The sequence below is a fragment of the Euprymna scolopes genome, chromosome 26 (genome assembly GCF_053919585.1).
Source record: "Euprymna scolopes isolate OS-2025 chromosome 26, ASM5391958v1, whole genome shotgun sequence".
NCBI lineage: Eukaryota > Metazoa > Mollusca > Cephalopoda > Sepiida > Sepiolidae > Euprymna > Euprymna scolopes.
Window position 1 is genome coordinate 59,583,735 of NC_136507.1, and position 16,292 is coordinate 59,600,026.

General features: G+C 32.3%; 1 protein-coding gene across 2 annotated transcripts in view; it reads left to right on the forward strand.

The window, feature by feature from the left end:
• The first annotated feature begins 2,884 nt into the window (after positions 1-2,884).
• LOC145248093 (uncharacterized) overlaps positions 2,885-16,292 on the forward strand; it is a 28,701-nt gene continuing 15,293 nt past the window's right edge. The window contains exons 1-3 of one of the 2 annotated variants that reach the window (XM_080109882.1): positions 2,885-3,051; positions 8,974-9,282; positions 12,169-12,489. In XM_080109882.1, the coding sequence (XP_079966008.1) occupies positions 2,967-3,051; positions 8,974-9,282; positions 12,169-12,489 (715 nt within the window). In that variant the 5' untranslated portion in view covers positions 2,885-2,966. The remainder of the gene's footprint in view (positions 3,052-8,973; positions 9,283-12,168; positions 12,490-16,292) is intronic. The other variant, XM_080109883.1, reaches the window with a different exon arrangement.

Consider the following 16,292-nt stretch of genomic DNA (forward strand, 5'->3'; position numbering starts at 1 on the left):
GTACAGCAAAAAGGAAGGAGAAATTTCAAAGGAAACATAATTTAATTTAAATACCAAAAAACAAGAAATGGGCAGGTGAAATTATTAAAAATTTCCTTAAGGCCTTATCGTCTGACCCTCTAAGAGGAAACGTCAGAATGATAAATTAAAAACTAAGAAAACGAATGAGGGAAGAAGGGAATTTTGGTTTCACTTGGAAGAACAGTGGAAAAAAAAAAATCTCACTGTTCAGGTGGTTTTAAATCAATGAATATCTCCAACTGATGTTTCAGAATCTTTTGTCTACACAGGCTAGGTCGAGAGTTGTTAATAACTAACGCCTCAATGATATTGAGATGATAGTTCGACCTAGCACTGTATAAAACAGAAAACCACCCATCGGAATATTGATCGGCACACCTATTTATACTCAACAGGTGATTGCCAATGGCGGACTCATGAGCTTGGGAGTGCCCGGATGTTCTCGAAACCTGGTGTAGTCGAATATCCCGAGGGATATGTTGGGATATTCTCATTTCTAATCTTTGGGATGTTTTGCCAACGTAGTCAGCTCCACACTGACAAACGAATTTATAAACAACAGAGTTCTTTTGAATGGTTGGCAAAACATCTTTACGAAAAGAAGAGAAAAAGGTTCGAGTTGTGTAAACTACTCTAAGCATTGTAGATGGAAAACAACGTTGAGTAGCAGAAGAAATCCTATCAACAATATGAAGGCCAACAGGACCCAACCATGGTAATTTTAAATAGATGGGACAACGTGATGGACCAATATGTTTACCACTATTAAATGTAGTAATTTTACGTTCAATAGTAGATTTTATTATATTAATGGGATATCCATTATTAAGAAAAATATTTGTAATTTCCCCAAGTTCCGTATCAAGACGGTTTGGTGAACAAATCATAAGTGCACGATGCGTAAGGGCGCTAATGAGGTTTATTTTTCTAGACTGAGGGGCAAAAGAAAACCAATTAAGATAGAGCCCTGTAAATGTAGGTTTTCTATAAACAGAGGTCTCAAACGTAGTACCAACTTTAGAAACACGAACGTCGAGGAATGGGAGAGAGCTACAGTCTTCAACCTCCATAGTAAATTGTAAAGATGGATGAAGGTTGCAAAGAAGACGAAGAAACTGTTCAGCTTCGCTCCGAGAGGGAAAGCATGCAAAAGTATCATCAACGTAGCGTGTGTAGAATTATTATATATATATATATGTGTGTGTGTGTGTGTGTGTGTGTGTGTGTGTGTGTGTGTGTTTGGAGGTACAAAACTTATATATAGATTTAAATAAAATATGCGGAAATTTCTCATCTCTTCAGGAAAAAATCGATAGCAAGCAAAACAATATTATTGGCGAAAATGAAGAACACTAAGTGGAATTCGGATGTGCCAAGAATCAAGAAAGAAAAAAAAAACGATTAAAAAAAAGATTTTAATCGTATATACGGCGTATAAAAGCGACTAAAAATTGGCAAAACGAGGGGGAAAAAAACAAGGGAAAAAATATGGGGTCAGAGTTCCCTAAAGAGAAATAACGCTTTTGTTGTCTCCTTTTGCCGACATAAAAAGGTTTTCGAACCACAATAGAGAGACTCCAAAATCTTTAAATGGTTTTTGGAGTCTGCTCTGTGTAATGCCTCGAACCACTCTATTTTATATTCATCGGCACAGCGTGGATTGTCAACCAAATACTGGCCAATAGCAGACCAAAGCTGCTGTAGGAGGGATACTACCAGACCTCCTCTCCCCTGTCTGATTTTAGATGGAACGTGCTGGTTTATACGTGTTAGCAAATGCAAAGATATTCGCCCGACATAACCAGCATCGCACTAGCATTTAAATTGATAAACAATATTACTATTTTGGGTGTAGGGCAAACTATCTTTGCGAAAAGAAAGAAAAGCCGGTTTCGTAGTGTATACCAAACGCAAGGAACAGAGTAGAAGCACTTAGAAACACTTCTAAGTGCTTCTACTCTTTTATATATATATATATATATATATATATATATATATATATATATATATATATATATATATATATATACAGTAATCGTTTCTTTGTCATCGAGAGAATTCTTGCAAAATCACTTTTTGATTTTGTGTGTCAGTTTTTCTTGTAGATCGTTGCACTAAGTTAATAAGAAGAATAAAATCTCAACCGATATAATTCTTTTTAGAAAATACTTTATCCAGATCGGATTTATTTTCAAATTACAGCCATCTTAAAAGAGGTGACGTAACACTGTATTACGTCATTTTTTTTTCATACCGTCCCACTTCCCTTGAATTGGAACCCAAAAATAATATTTAAAAAAAAAACACAGCATAAGAAAAAAAAAATAGGATGGAAATCAATGGCAAGTAAATACGATACCGGATAGGTGAAACTAATATAGAATACAGTCCTGTACTTATAGCTGCTTTGTCGCTTCAAGACTCCTCAGTGTAATTAGACATAGCGAGCGCATCAACTTTGAAATTAAAAAGTCGGACGCTAGGTCACAATCAACCGTGACTAACTGGTGTCGGATGTTATACGATCTGAGTTATCAAACCCGCATATATATATATATATATATATATATATATATATATATATATATATATATATATATATATATATATATATATATATATATATATATAAAAGAGATATATATAGATATATATATATATATAATATATATATATATAGATATATATATATATATATATATATATATATATATATATATATAGATATATATATATAAAAGAGATTATTTTTCTATTTGCAATTGGTATTTTGCTGGTAATTTTCGAATTTTTTTGTAATTCGAGAATCAAAATTTTTTTTTTTTTTTTTGTTCCGGGTGAATCTTCTGACCCCAACTGCAAATAGACAAAATTATAAGTATGCAGGAAGAAAATGTTGGATTATAAAAACGCCCAACTTTTTGCAAACGAAAACATTTGAAATCATGGCTTCTTCTCACCACCAACAACGAATTAATCGCTCGACTCGATTTTGCACTTTCTTCTTTGTGGTTAGCCTGCTTGCACTTGGTAAGTGATTATCTTTCGGATCTTACGTTAAGTGTTGAATTTGCCTTGCCTGTTTGGCGCTACTGCACTTTCTTGGCTGGAGCAATTTCGTTTCGGTTATTCTCCGTTTTTGTATTGTCTCCTCTTACAGATGTTAAGTCATATTTTACCTGATATGAATGAACTTTTTCAAAGCACTTAATTGTACAAAATATTTGTAATTCTTTCATAACCGATATTATTCGGTACTCATTCAGAATCACACTTATTTTTAAATAAATAGGAAAAGTATTTATGATGCATCTAATGAAGATCTCATATTCCAAAAATTATGTAAATTGATCAAGTAGTTTTTTTTTAAGTAAGAAAATCAAAATTTACAGTTTTAGCGATTTTATTACTAAACTGCATTGAACATAAAGCTGATTTTGACCTCGACACTTCGAATTGAGTTATTTCCCTTCATTTATTTCATCGGATTTCATCATGGTCGACGAAATCTTTACGACTCACTTAGTCATAAAATTTGAACTACTTGATCAAATTACGTGATTTTTGGAATATTTCATCTTCGTTCAGTGACTTGTATGTACACCATACCGACTTTTGTGTATTTTCTTTACTTTTAATTGCTGCCATAAGTGCAATTCTGGAGATGCACCTTTTTTCTAGACTTAAGCCTGTTAAAAACTCTTAAGAGTAAATGGCAAAAGCAGCAAAAAGAAATAGATACCAATGCAGAATGCATGTCTCATGCTGAAATATTAACGTTATTATATAGTTAACATGGATAGGGGAAATTTTTAAAACAATTCGATACTTTCACCTAACAATTTAATAAACACAAGATACCATAAAAATTGAATTCGATTTGAAAATCCTGTAGCATGGTCCGTATTCTGCAGACGTACGAAATAAGTACGGAAGCCCAGAAGTGAGTTTGAAACTTGTTTTCAATCATAAAAACAGAATTATTTTTAAACAAGTTTTTTGGATGCAATATTGAACTTCGTTGACTGAAGCAATTTTGTTTCGGCTATTCTCGTTTTTTTTTTTTTTTTTTTTTTTTTTTGCATTGTCTCCTCTTTCCATTATTAAGTCAATTTTGTAGCCGATATTTTTTTTTTTAGCTCGTTCAAAGTATCAGATGTTTTAGATTATTTCTTAACCAATATTAGTTTCTTTTTATGCCTATTCATTTGTGATGATTGGTTAAATGTGACAATTTTTGATGAAGAAATAAGCCAATAATTGAATATTTAAATAATTTTTATTAAAAAGTCAAAACAGTTGCATATTGCCTTTTTTCTTCGACATGAGCAAAGCTTTCAAATTTTTTAACATTTTTATTTTGTTTTAGTTAGTTTGAAGAGATCAACCCTCCCCCTCACGGACTAACACTTGATTCTGTTATGCGTCAAATTCATATCCGAGGGTTCTTTTAAGAACAGACGCTGTCTCTTTAAGGGCTGCTATTTGTACTATGCTGCAGCCCGATCTTCCAGTGATTGTGTTTTAGTGAGTTTTTAGATTTTCTTTCATTAGACTAGTTGCCCCTACGACAACATGTACAATGTTTATTTCTTTTAGGAACTATATTATTTTTAAGTCATCTTCCAGGTCCTGATATTTCGTTTTTTTTGTTTTTTTTTTGTTTTTTTTTTTGTACTTTGCTCTATTTCGGCCATAATCATTCAGAACAGTTACATCGATGATCTAGGCAGCATCACTTAGAGAAGGTGCACCGATCCTTGTATAAGCCAGAGTAGGATAGCCACACAGAGAGGATCTTGTTTGGGTCGCGAATGTTAAGTATTCGCTGTGACCGATTGTTCCAAATACGTTTGTTTAGTCTATATAAATGTTAACACCCACTTTTGTCGCTGGTACAAATATATACACATTGACAGCGAATTAAAAATCACAACACAGTTGATCTACAAAAATATATTACTTTTATTTCACATCGATAAATCAGCTTTTAATGATAAAATATTACTATCTGTTTTGAAGTTTCTGACAGGTGTGTGTGGTGGGACGCGTGGTTGTGTCGGATGTAGGGCGGTGAAGAAATGGTGACGCAGCCTCTCTCTCTCTCTCTTTCTCTCTCTCTCTTTCTCTCTCTCTCTCTCTCTCTCTCTCTCTCTCTCTCTCTCTGGTCGATTGACTGACTTTTTTACTTTGTGACGATTTTATTTATAAAAACATTCTTTTCCTATTAGAATGTTTAATATTTCCTTTATTGTTTTCAACTTTTGACCGATATCTTTTCACATATTTCTGGGTCAAATTATGCATTCCGTTAGACAATGGTGAAAAGTTCCAAATTCTTCACATTGAACCCATTTATGTGTGTGCAAACCATCGAATCTTTTTTCTTCCCAGGGTTCCTGACAATATCTAACACGAATACGATGTTATTTTGAATATCTAGACAAAGTATCCTTATGCTAGGTTGTCCTGACAAACCCTGTACAGAGAGACCTTAGACACTCGAGGATAGTATCGAGTAGGCATTCAAGTTCTCTTCAGTAGGCATTCAAGTTCTTTCCCATATGTGATTTCAACTTAGAATTCTAGAAAAATTCTATCTTTGTGAAAATTAGAAATCAAAACCTACACAACAATTCCATATCTTTTTTTATTTTTTATTTTACTTCAGATCAAAAAAGAGATCAAGGACCACCTTTTGGGGCTAACACTTGATTCTGTTATGCATTAAATTTATATTCGAGGGTTCTTTTGAGAATAGGTGTTGCCCCTTTAAGGGCTGGTATTTGTACTTCACTCCAGCTCACTCTTCTAAGGATTGCGTCTGTCATTTTTTAGATTTTTTTTTCATTAGACCATCCAAAGAACTGGTCAACTGGACCAGACCACTTTATGACTCACCGACGAGTCTGGTGTGAACTGTCGCTAATATATTTAAGAACTTCCTCATTACTGTTAGAATACAAACAGGCTCGACCTTCTCATCACAGCGCTTCATTCTTGTAACGAACACCGTCACAAATATCCTGCATTGGCCCATGCCCTGGACCCTTCCTTTTGTATGCGGATAATGTTCTATTGAACTTTCTTGACTGGAACAATTTCGTTTCCTTTTTCTTCTTTTTTTTGTATTTTGTTCTTCTAGATGTTTAGTCAATTTTGGGTTCCTCTACGGAATAATGGAATTTGAAACAAATGCAGTTGAGGTAAAGACACCGAAATTAGTATAAATTTAAAAGATTACGAAAAATGATCCAGTGGAAAAATAATTATAAGCAAAAAATGGAATTAATCAAATTATCGAGTTTTATCGCGTGTTTTAATGTGGAATAGTTGTGCGAACAATTCAGTATGACAAACTGATTTATCTCCCTTGCTTTGCTTGAAATCTGTCATTGAAAAAAATAGAAAATATCCATCCACTAGAGAATATGATGTTATGGTAAAAACTAGATCTAGAACATCTACTGGATCTGTTTTTGTAAATTTTGTAACTTATACTGATTTCGGCTCGACACGTAAGTACGTAAAAGTACTTGATCAAGTAGTTTTATTTTTATAAAGAAAGTCATTTTTAAGCGAATATAAGTTTTTCCAATACTCCCTTCCCATGTTAAGAATGGCTTTCTAAAATCTCGACTTGAAGTTATCTTCCTTGTTTTTATGGGAGGGTTTTCTTTTACCTGTAATGCATTAGTTTCAAATCCTCCTATTCTGTAGAAGCACCCAATTTTGTACCAGCTAATTTAAATTCTTTCACAGCTCATATTATGTTTTTATTCCTATTTATTTATTTATTTATTTTATTTATTTATTTTATTTATTTATTGCAATCATATTCACATTGAATAACCATGACGAAGGATTAAATTCTAGTGGTTGTCCCAAGTTCTCTTATATCAAAAAATAAAAATAATGATATACGTACTCATATGCCACCAAAAAACTGATGCTCGATTCATGAAAGCTGGTTCAAAAACAGTTTGAAACATTCCATACGTTTCTGTGGCATTTTGTCCAAGTTTAATTCATCCTAAAGTCATACTAGACCAGACAATATATTCTAAATCCAATACTCACCCCTCAGACTATAGAGAAAAACTAAACAACATTCTAGATTCTTACCCAAATTGGACACATTTACACAGATGGTTCTAAAGATAAAAAAAAAAGATAAAAAAAAGTGGGATGTGCCGCTATTTCAGAAAACATCATTCAACAGAAAAGGTTATCAAATAACTCTTCAATCTCTAGTGCAGAAAATACAGCCATAAACTTGGTTCTAGATATTATCACCAACGAAAACTCCAAGAAATGTATATTTGTAGACTCATTATCAGTATTAGAATCATTAAAAAAAATCAAAAATTAAACAATCCCTTACTAATCAAACTGCTATAAAGGATCCATTCTATTATGCAACACAAAACTTTCCTCTTCTGTTGGATTCCTAGTCACTACGGTTTCCGTGGAAATGAAAAAGCTGACATGGCGGCCAAAAATTCCTTAAAACTCCAAATAAGTGACATAAAGGTCCCAGATACGGACTACAAACCTTCAATAAACAATTTTATCACAAAGAAATTGCAAGAAAACTGGAACAATTGCCAAAACAACAAACTCTTCCAAATTACCCCTATACTTAAAAAAAAAATTCTAGATACCAGAAAATCACGTAAGAAGTAGTCTTATCACGTATCCGGGTAGGACACACTTACATAACTCACTAAAAAGTGAAGAACCTCCCAAACGTATACCATGTCACGAACCTTATACAGTGGCACACTTTTTACTTGACTGTCATGATCTCACACAAATCGGTCAACACTACTACAAGGCCACAAACTTAAAAGAACTCTTTGAAAAAGAAAACCCTAAAACCATTCTACATTTCTTAAAACAAGCAAATCTTTACCATAAAACATAAATACCATTAAATAATGAACTATACGAAAATATTGCCCGAATATACCCAGCAAAAATCAAAAATTTAAATCTTGTATACAGCATTAAATGACCCAAAGAAGGTTGATATGCTGGTTAAACAAACAAACAAACAAACAAACAAAACAGAATTTTATTGTATATCGTTCTTCTAAAGTGTCCTCACGTCCCGATTGCATTTTTGAAATTTACCAGCTGTGGCAATCAGGTTTTAGTATAGTGTATTCCAATTCCTGGTGTGGCTGTTCATTTGAACCTGAAATCATAATAATTATCTCAGTCATCTCATAAGATGTATAACTTTTTTTCTTTTTTTTTTTTTACATGGGGGTCACCACTTATCAAGGCCACTCAGGGATAAGGGTTATTGCGTGTACAGTAATCAATGAGATAGTATTGTAGTAATCATTAGTATTGGGGGTTTTGATAGAGTGTCTTACTTAAGGGGGCGGTTTGCAACATATTGAATTTTCGAGAGTCTACGGCAATTTTAAATGCCTGTACAAAATGTCTGGGAGCATATTGAAGGCATCTCATAAGAGAAATAGATTTTTTGCACGTTAAAAAGGAACAAAACCCATTGACCGAATACATTATGCCAAATTGTTAACTGAATATGATTAAATTTGTGATCATTTTTTGCATTAAATACTAATTTCTATTAATCCCTGTGTACCGAATGGATACCATAATACTTAGTTCGCTGTATCTTATCATAAGAAAGGTCCATACAAAATTTCAGTCAGATTTGCCCAGTACTTTCTGTTGAAAACTTCTAGAGTAAATGTGGCATTGTGGTGACTAATGCCTATTAATCACTAACTGTGCATCAAACTAATACCATAATACTTAGTTTGCCGCACCTTGTTATAACAAAGGTCCATACAAAATTTCAGCCAGATCAACTCAGTAGTTTCCGATGAAAAAGTGGAACACACAGACAGATAGACAGATAAAAAGAAATGTAATATAGATTTTCATTCTTTTCTTTACAAAAACTTTTTACAGGTTGCGTTCCGGCTAAGAAGCTCCGTCGACATGGCGGAAGAACCTTCCGAATGAATTTGACCCAAAGAACGGGCAACCTGCAATGTCGGCAAGGAGATCAAATCATAAATGTAACAATAGTGAGTCGTGATACCGAAGACTGCGAGGGAGTGCCGAGTAAAATGTTTGTTGACCGGTGTGACTGCTACTGGAATCAGAAGTGCACACTCGAGTTCGATCCGACCGATTACATCATTCCAGCTTGGAAACATTCTTGCCCAGGGCGTCGGGTTAACGCCCTGGACGTGAGTTACACATGCAAACCTGCAGGTGAGTTTGACAATATTCTTGATATTCTTATTCTAATATTCATACACGTTTGTTCATCATTCGTTTCTTTTATATCACGTTTTCAGTGGTAGCAAAAATAAGGGATTTTGTATGAAAAAGTGATTAAAAGGACAATTTCAGTTGGAAAGTTACTATGAAGAAAAAGTGGGAGGAGCACAATTTCAATTGCAGAGTAAGTAACGGGGTGAGGAAGAGACTTTGTATGAAGCAGGGAAAGTGGGGGGGGAGCATAATTTCAATTGGAGAGTTAGTAACAGGGGGGTGGTATGAAGAAAACGAAGTAGGAGGAGCATAATTGCAATTGAGGATATAATAACGGTGTAGGGGAAGAGACGGTATGATCAAGAGGAACTGGGAGGAGCATAACTTCAATTGAAGAGTTAATAACGAGGTGGGGAGTGGAAAGGACTTTGAATGAAAAAGAGTTAGTGGGAGGAGCATAATTTTAATTGGAGAGTTAGTAACGGGGGGGAGAGAAGGGACGGTATGAAGAAGACGAAGTAGGAGGAGCATAATTGCAATTAGAGATAAAATAACGGGGGGGGGGAAGAGACGGTATAATCAAGAGGATCTGGGAGGAGCATAATTTCAATTGGAGAGATAGTAACGGGGGGAGGAGGATACGGTATGAACAAGAGGAAGTGGGAGGAGCATAATTTCAACTGAAGAGTTAATAACGAGGTGGGGGGTGGTAAGGACTTGGAATGAAAAAGAGTTAGTGGGAGGAGCATAATTTCAATTGGAGAGTTAGTAACGGTGGGAAAGGGATTTGGTCTGAACATCTACAAAATGTATTTTAAGATATAAAACACTCTCTAAATACTAAGATTATTTTTCTTTATGGAAATTGCTTTAAAAAAGGCATGAAGCCACTTGATGTAAGGAGCTAACAGGGACAAAATATAAGTATTACAAAGACAGGAGATGTCTATTGAAAAAGAACAAGGTTGTACAAGTTCATCGTTTACCTCATCGTTTTTCGTAATTTTTGGATACTTTCATTACTACGACATGATTATTCAGTAAAAAATACCATTGGTTTCACTTGACACTCAATATTTCAATTTTCGAATTTCGCTACAATAACGAAGAAGAACCAAGAAGACAACCAAATCATCATTTAATATATAACACAGTGCTTTTTAACCTTTTTTGCTGGAGCGGAACCCCATGAAAACATTATACCGGCTCATGGAATCCCTGTGTAATGATTTAGTAAAAAATAAAATAAAATAAAATTAAAAAAGAAAAATGGCATTTAAAAAATTAAAATGAAATAAAAATACTCTTACGATTTTTAGTACGATTCTTTTAGCGTTGACTGTAATAATAAGAATATATAAAAGCAAACTTAAATGTAGCGAATTTAATTATGTAAAATTTAATATATTTAAACAATTTTTTTAATGCATATAATAATGAAATAGATTTTCAAAATTGAATTTAACATTCTGTTTATTTTTTCCTTGTTCTAATTTAGAAATTGCGGAACCCCTAGACTGTACTGGCGAAACATTAAGGTTCCACTGAACTCTGGTTGAAAAGCACTGATATAACATAATATAGTACACTTAACTTTAAAATATACTATTGCTAACTAATATATAACACTAGCCTGCGTGCCCGGCGTTGCCCGGGTGTTTAGAGGTATGTGTTGAGCAAAATAAAAGTGGTAGTAGGCAGACAGGTTCGAACCGTACCGCGAAGGAGGAAAAGAACACGAGAAAAAAAAACGTGACGTCTTTGCTGTTGCGCCCATCGCCAAACTGGAAGTGACGAATGTTTAAATTAAGGCTAGTCAACTGTAAAGAAGACGATGACTTTCGCAAATATCGACGAAGAAAGCGACCCCTCCCTGTAGAAAAGTGCTTAGTGAAGGAATTAATACTTTTAGTCAATTTTTTTATATTTATCGTTCGAAGGGTCGAGCTTCAAAATGATACCGATTTCGTGAAAATCCGTCGCTTCTTCTGTCGAAAGTTTTTGCGAGACATACATACATACATACATACATACATACATTTAAACAGACAGGTGATATTTATATTATAGATTACAAGATTTCCTCATCTCAAAAATGTCGTCAAACACTTTTCGTTCACATCAGTATCTCTCCGTATATATAAATATCACTTTGTGTGTGTGTGTGTGTGTGTGTGTGTGTGTGTGTGTGTGTGTGCGTGTAAGAGATAATTTGTTCCCTATGGACTCTAAAACGGCTTGGCCGATGTTTTGTGAAATTTCACACAAATGTACTCTATGTATCTAGGGGTATTCTTCTTAGATATGTTTTGTATTCGAATGCCTCTGATAAGTATTGAAAATCTATAATCGAAAGATACAGATTAAAGAAGAAACAGATCGATTTTGATCAAAGTTAACACCCTTATGCAACTAAACATCACAAGTGCAAAAAGTTTTATCACCCACAAAGAGAAGGCCCCAGCATATAAAATCAACAGTACATTCTTTGATAAGACAAGGGTGCATTCGAAATTAATGATTAATTGAACGCATTTTAAACTTTAATCCAAGTCATAGCGGACGAAAACACCACGACGACTCGTTTAGTCGTAAAACTTCATTTTCTTGAATAAAAAAAAACCCTACTTGATCAAATTACATGATTTTTGGAATAGTTCATCATTCGTTGCATGACTGGCACGAACATCATACAGACTTTTCTGTATTTTTAATTGCCGCCTTGAGTGCCAATCTGAATAAGCACCGGAATTTTTAACAGAATCATTTATTATATTGGAATCAGGAAAAAATATTGGCTTCGTTCCATCATATACAATAACAGTTCATATAGGTTATTCATTATAATATATATATATTTTTTTTTTTACATTTTCACTTTAGCCAAAATCACCCTATTCCACAACACAAAATGGCCGCGGAAAGAGGGTATCTTGCGAAGTCACACTACATTTCCTTGGGATGATCGCGGATATCTTGCTTCAATGAAACGTTCCATAAGTGTCGGTCACGAAAACCGCTTGGTACTAACTATGTATCCTTACGATCTCGGACTTAACCAGATGTCCATTGGAAACCGCACTTTTACTGGACAGAGCAGCCAACCAGTCACAATCGTGTTCAAAAGACAAACAGTTGTCTATTTTGACTTCATAAATAATGAACCGAACTCTGACGCAAAAGGATTTGTTATCTGCTATAAAGGTGCGTATGTAATCTCTATATTTATTTGTTCATGTCTAGCTTAATGTGTGTGGACTGTTTTTTGTTTTTATAGAAAAACATTTATAAGTATATTCTATTAATTAGAAATGTACGATTGCAATGGCTTGAAACGGATCAACATATAAAATAATCAAATCCATGTTAAAACCTGAATAATAATTGTTTGTTTTATATATATATATCCTAAAAATGAATGTATTTATTTGACCAAGAAGAATGCTCCAAATATATAAATATTTTGACCCATCCCTTTACTTAAAAATTCACAAAAATCAGGAAATTAATCAATTTTAATGAAATTTTCAGTATTTATCAAATAATGATCACGGAATATAATGAACCAATTATTTGTATTTAAATTTTAGTGGGAATGTATTATTTTGTTTAAACAAAAAATACCTTTACTAAAGTTATGGTTTTCAGTAGTAAATAAAAAACGCATGAATTTATTTTTGCCTTTTTTTATGAAAATAAAGCATCGTAATTTGTAACAATAAAAAAAAATCTTTTTTACAGGAATATTACGAAAAGTCCGTATTAACGAAATTGATATAACTCGAAGAAAAATTAATTTCTCGAACAAACAATATCATCATTGAATTAAGCATTGTTTATTTAATATTTTCACACAAAAAATTATAATTGCAAACATTATTTCTAATTTTTCTTTTTACGCTTACATTTTTAACGTAATCTTTACATGTAAGATTCTAATATTTCCATTGCACGCATGAACGTATAATCATCAACGTAAGATAATGTTCATATAATCTTGGAAAATAAAGTTAAAAAAATAAATTGAAAAACAGGAACATAGAAAAATAATTTAATTAAAAAATGGTAAAAATTATACGTACGTCCTATGTCGATAAGTACCGATTCACAGACCTGAAAAGAAAACCAGTCTGTTTTGCCCACCCTCCTCCTCTCTTGAACTACCCCCTGTTTGTGTTTGTCAACTTTAAATTTCACGTAGACATTCTAATAAATTTTAACGTAAGTTTGTATTTTTTAGTGTGTAATTTTTTCAATAATTATAAATTGTTTTCTTAACAAATTGTAATTCTGTATTAATATTAATAAACAAGGGTGCTAACTTTTTTTTTCAATGAATAAATTGTCAGTAGTATAATTAATGAATTTAATTAACTTTTCGTTATTTTTAAATGAAGGGGGGGGGTCTGCGACTCAATAAAAAAAAAAAAGTCGCTCAGTATGCCGGAATAATGTTAAATAAAGAAAAAAATTGTCTAATTTGTCCTTCCATACATATTTGAATTTTGCCGCCATAGTTTTTTTGACACGATAAACAAGTCTCGTTCCTACCAGTGTCACATTTTTGGACAATTATTACATTTTTTAGAAAAAGTTAAGTACATTTATTGTATTAATTCGTTATCTTAAGACTTGACTTAATACTTAACGTGGAATAATTCCAGAAAACTTATATTTTCTTGCCAGAAAAATGTAAACACGATCTTTGGTATAATGCATTTTATGTGAAATCTAGGGTTTTTTTTTCAGATTTGAGATAAAATTATTCCATGTATTTTTTATTTCGCACACTTCTTTTTCTTGGAGAAATTAATTTAAACTATAATCTTTCAAATACAATAAAAAAGTAATCGAAAATTTAAAAAAATTATGATTAGCTGGCGTTCAAAATCATGCTCCCTATCGAATCAGCCATTAAATTGCACGTACCTAACACTAGTAGAGGGGCCCGGTGTTGCCCGGTTTTAAATGTAATGTAAAATTCCTTAAAACAAACAAACAAATAAACAAAACAAAGTGAAGTATAAAAACGAAAAGGAACTGAGACAGATGCATGCGTATTGTTTATTCAGCATTTCTGCAGTATTCGAGCGAGCGCAATGTTTTTTATTTTTGTGTGTGTTACTTTAAACTGTCGCTAGGTGGCGGTTTTCGGCTAAAGGACAGAGGACGATAACTCGTACTTTTTGGAAATTTGTTCGAAAAAAAAAATTATTTTATAAAAATCCAACGTTGCTTTAATTACAAAATTGTGTTATCAAATTATATTTTCTTACGCAGACTTTTCAATCAACAGGTACCAAAATTTTACTTAAACTTAAAAAATGCTTCGGAAAAAATCCAATGTTGCTTTAATTCGGAAAAAGTTTCATTTAAATTACAAATTTGCTGTTGATCCTTAAAAGTTGCTTTAATTCGAAAAATGTTTCATTAAAATTGTTTATTTATTCGAGAAAAAAAATACTATCTATTTTATAAAAATCCAATTTAATTACAAAATTGTTTTATTAAAATTATATTTTCTTACAGAGACTTTTAAATAAATGTTTTTACAATTATATATTGATACATTTTTATACAATAAATGTTTTTACAATTATATTTTGATACATTTTTATACAATAAATGTTTTGGTTTTCAAATATTTTTGTGTTCGGAAAAAATCTTGTTTGTGATTTATTTGACCAAGAAGAAATTGGAATTATCGCCCCTTAACAATGACGTTCGCCCGAATAATGCAAAAGTGCCGTTTATTCTAAACAGTTCACTTCTTGTTAGTAAAAATAAATTATTTGAGCTGAGATCGAAACCAAAACCTAGAAACAGTGAGTCAAGTACGATAACTATCAAGCTAGCTTGCCATCATTATTAAAGTGTTTTCAAACCTATGTCGGAAGTTTTACGCAGGCATACATAAATACATTTAAACAGACAGGTGACATTTATATTATAGACTAGCTTGGGTGCCCGGCGTTGCCCGGGTGTTTGAAGGTGTGTGTTGAGAAAAAAAAGTGGTAGTAAGCAGACAGGCTCGAACCCGTACCTTGAAGAAGGAAAAGAACATGAGAAAAAAAAAGTGACGTCTTTGCTGTTGCGTCCATCGCCAAACCGGAAGTGAAGAAGGTTTAAATTAAGGCTAGTCAATTGAAAAGAGGGGATTACCTCCGAAATTATTGGCGAAAAAAAGCGACCCCTATCTGCAGAAAAGTGCCCAGTTGAGGTGAAGGAATTAATGGTTTTAGCCAATTTTTTTATATTAGTCGTCCGAAGTGCCGAGCTTCAAAACGATACCAATCTCGTGAAAATCTGTCGCCTCTGTGGAGAGTTTTAGGCATACATACATGATACATACATCATAATACATACATACATACATACATTTAAACAGACAGGTGAGATTTATATTATAGATGTTACCTAGCACTTCCTCTCCATTTCTGATGAATGATTAAATTTATATGCATTAGTATATATCTATATATCTTTATATTGTTATTTTTTCCTTTTTCCTTCTGTATATAAGCTTCACCTTAATTGTTGAGTATTGTATTACCCAGATAAGTCTCCTTTTAAAGAATTTCTCTAATTCTTTTTGAGTCCTTATATATATAATATATATATATATATATATATATATATATATATATATATACATACATTATATATATATATACATACATTATATATATATATATATATACATACATTATATATATATATACATACATTATATATATATATATATACATACATTATATATATATATATACATACATTATATATATATACATACATTATATATATATACATACATTATATATATACATACATTATATATATATACATTATATATATATACATACATTATATATATATATATACATACATTATATATATACATTATATATATACATACATTATATATATACATACATTATATATACATACATTATATATATACATTATATATACATTATATATATACATACTTTATATATATACATACA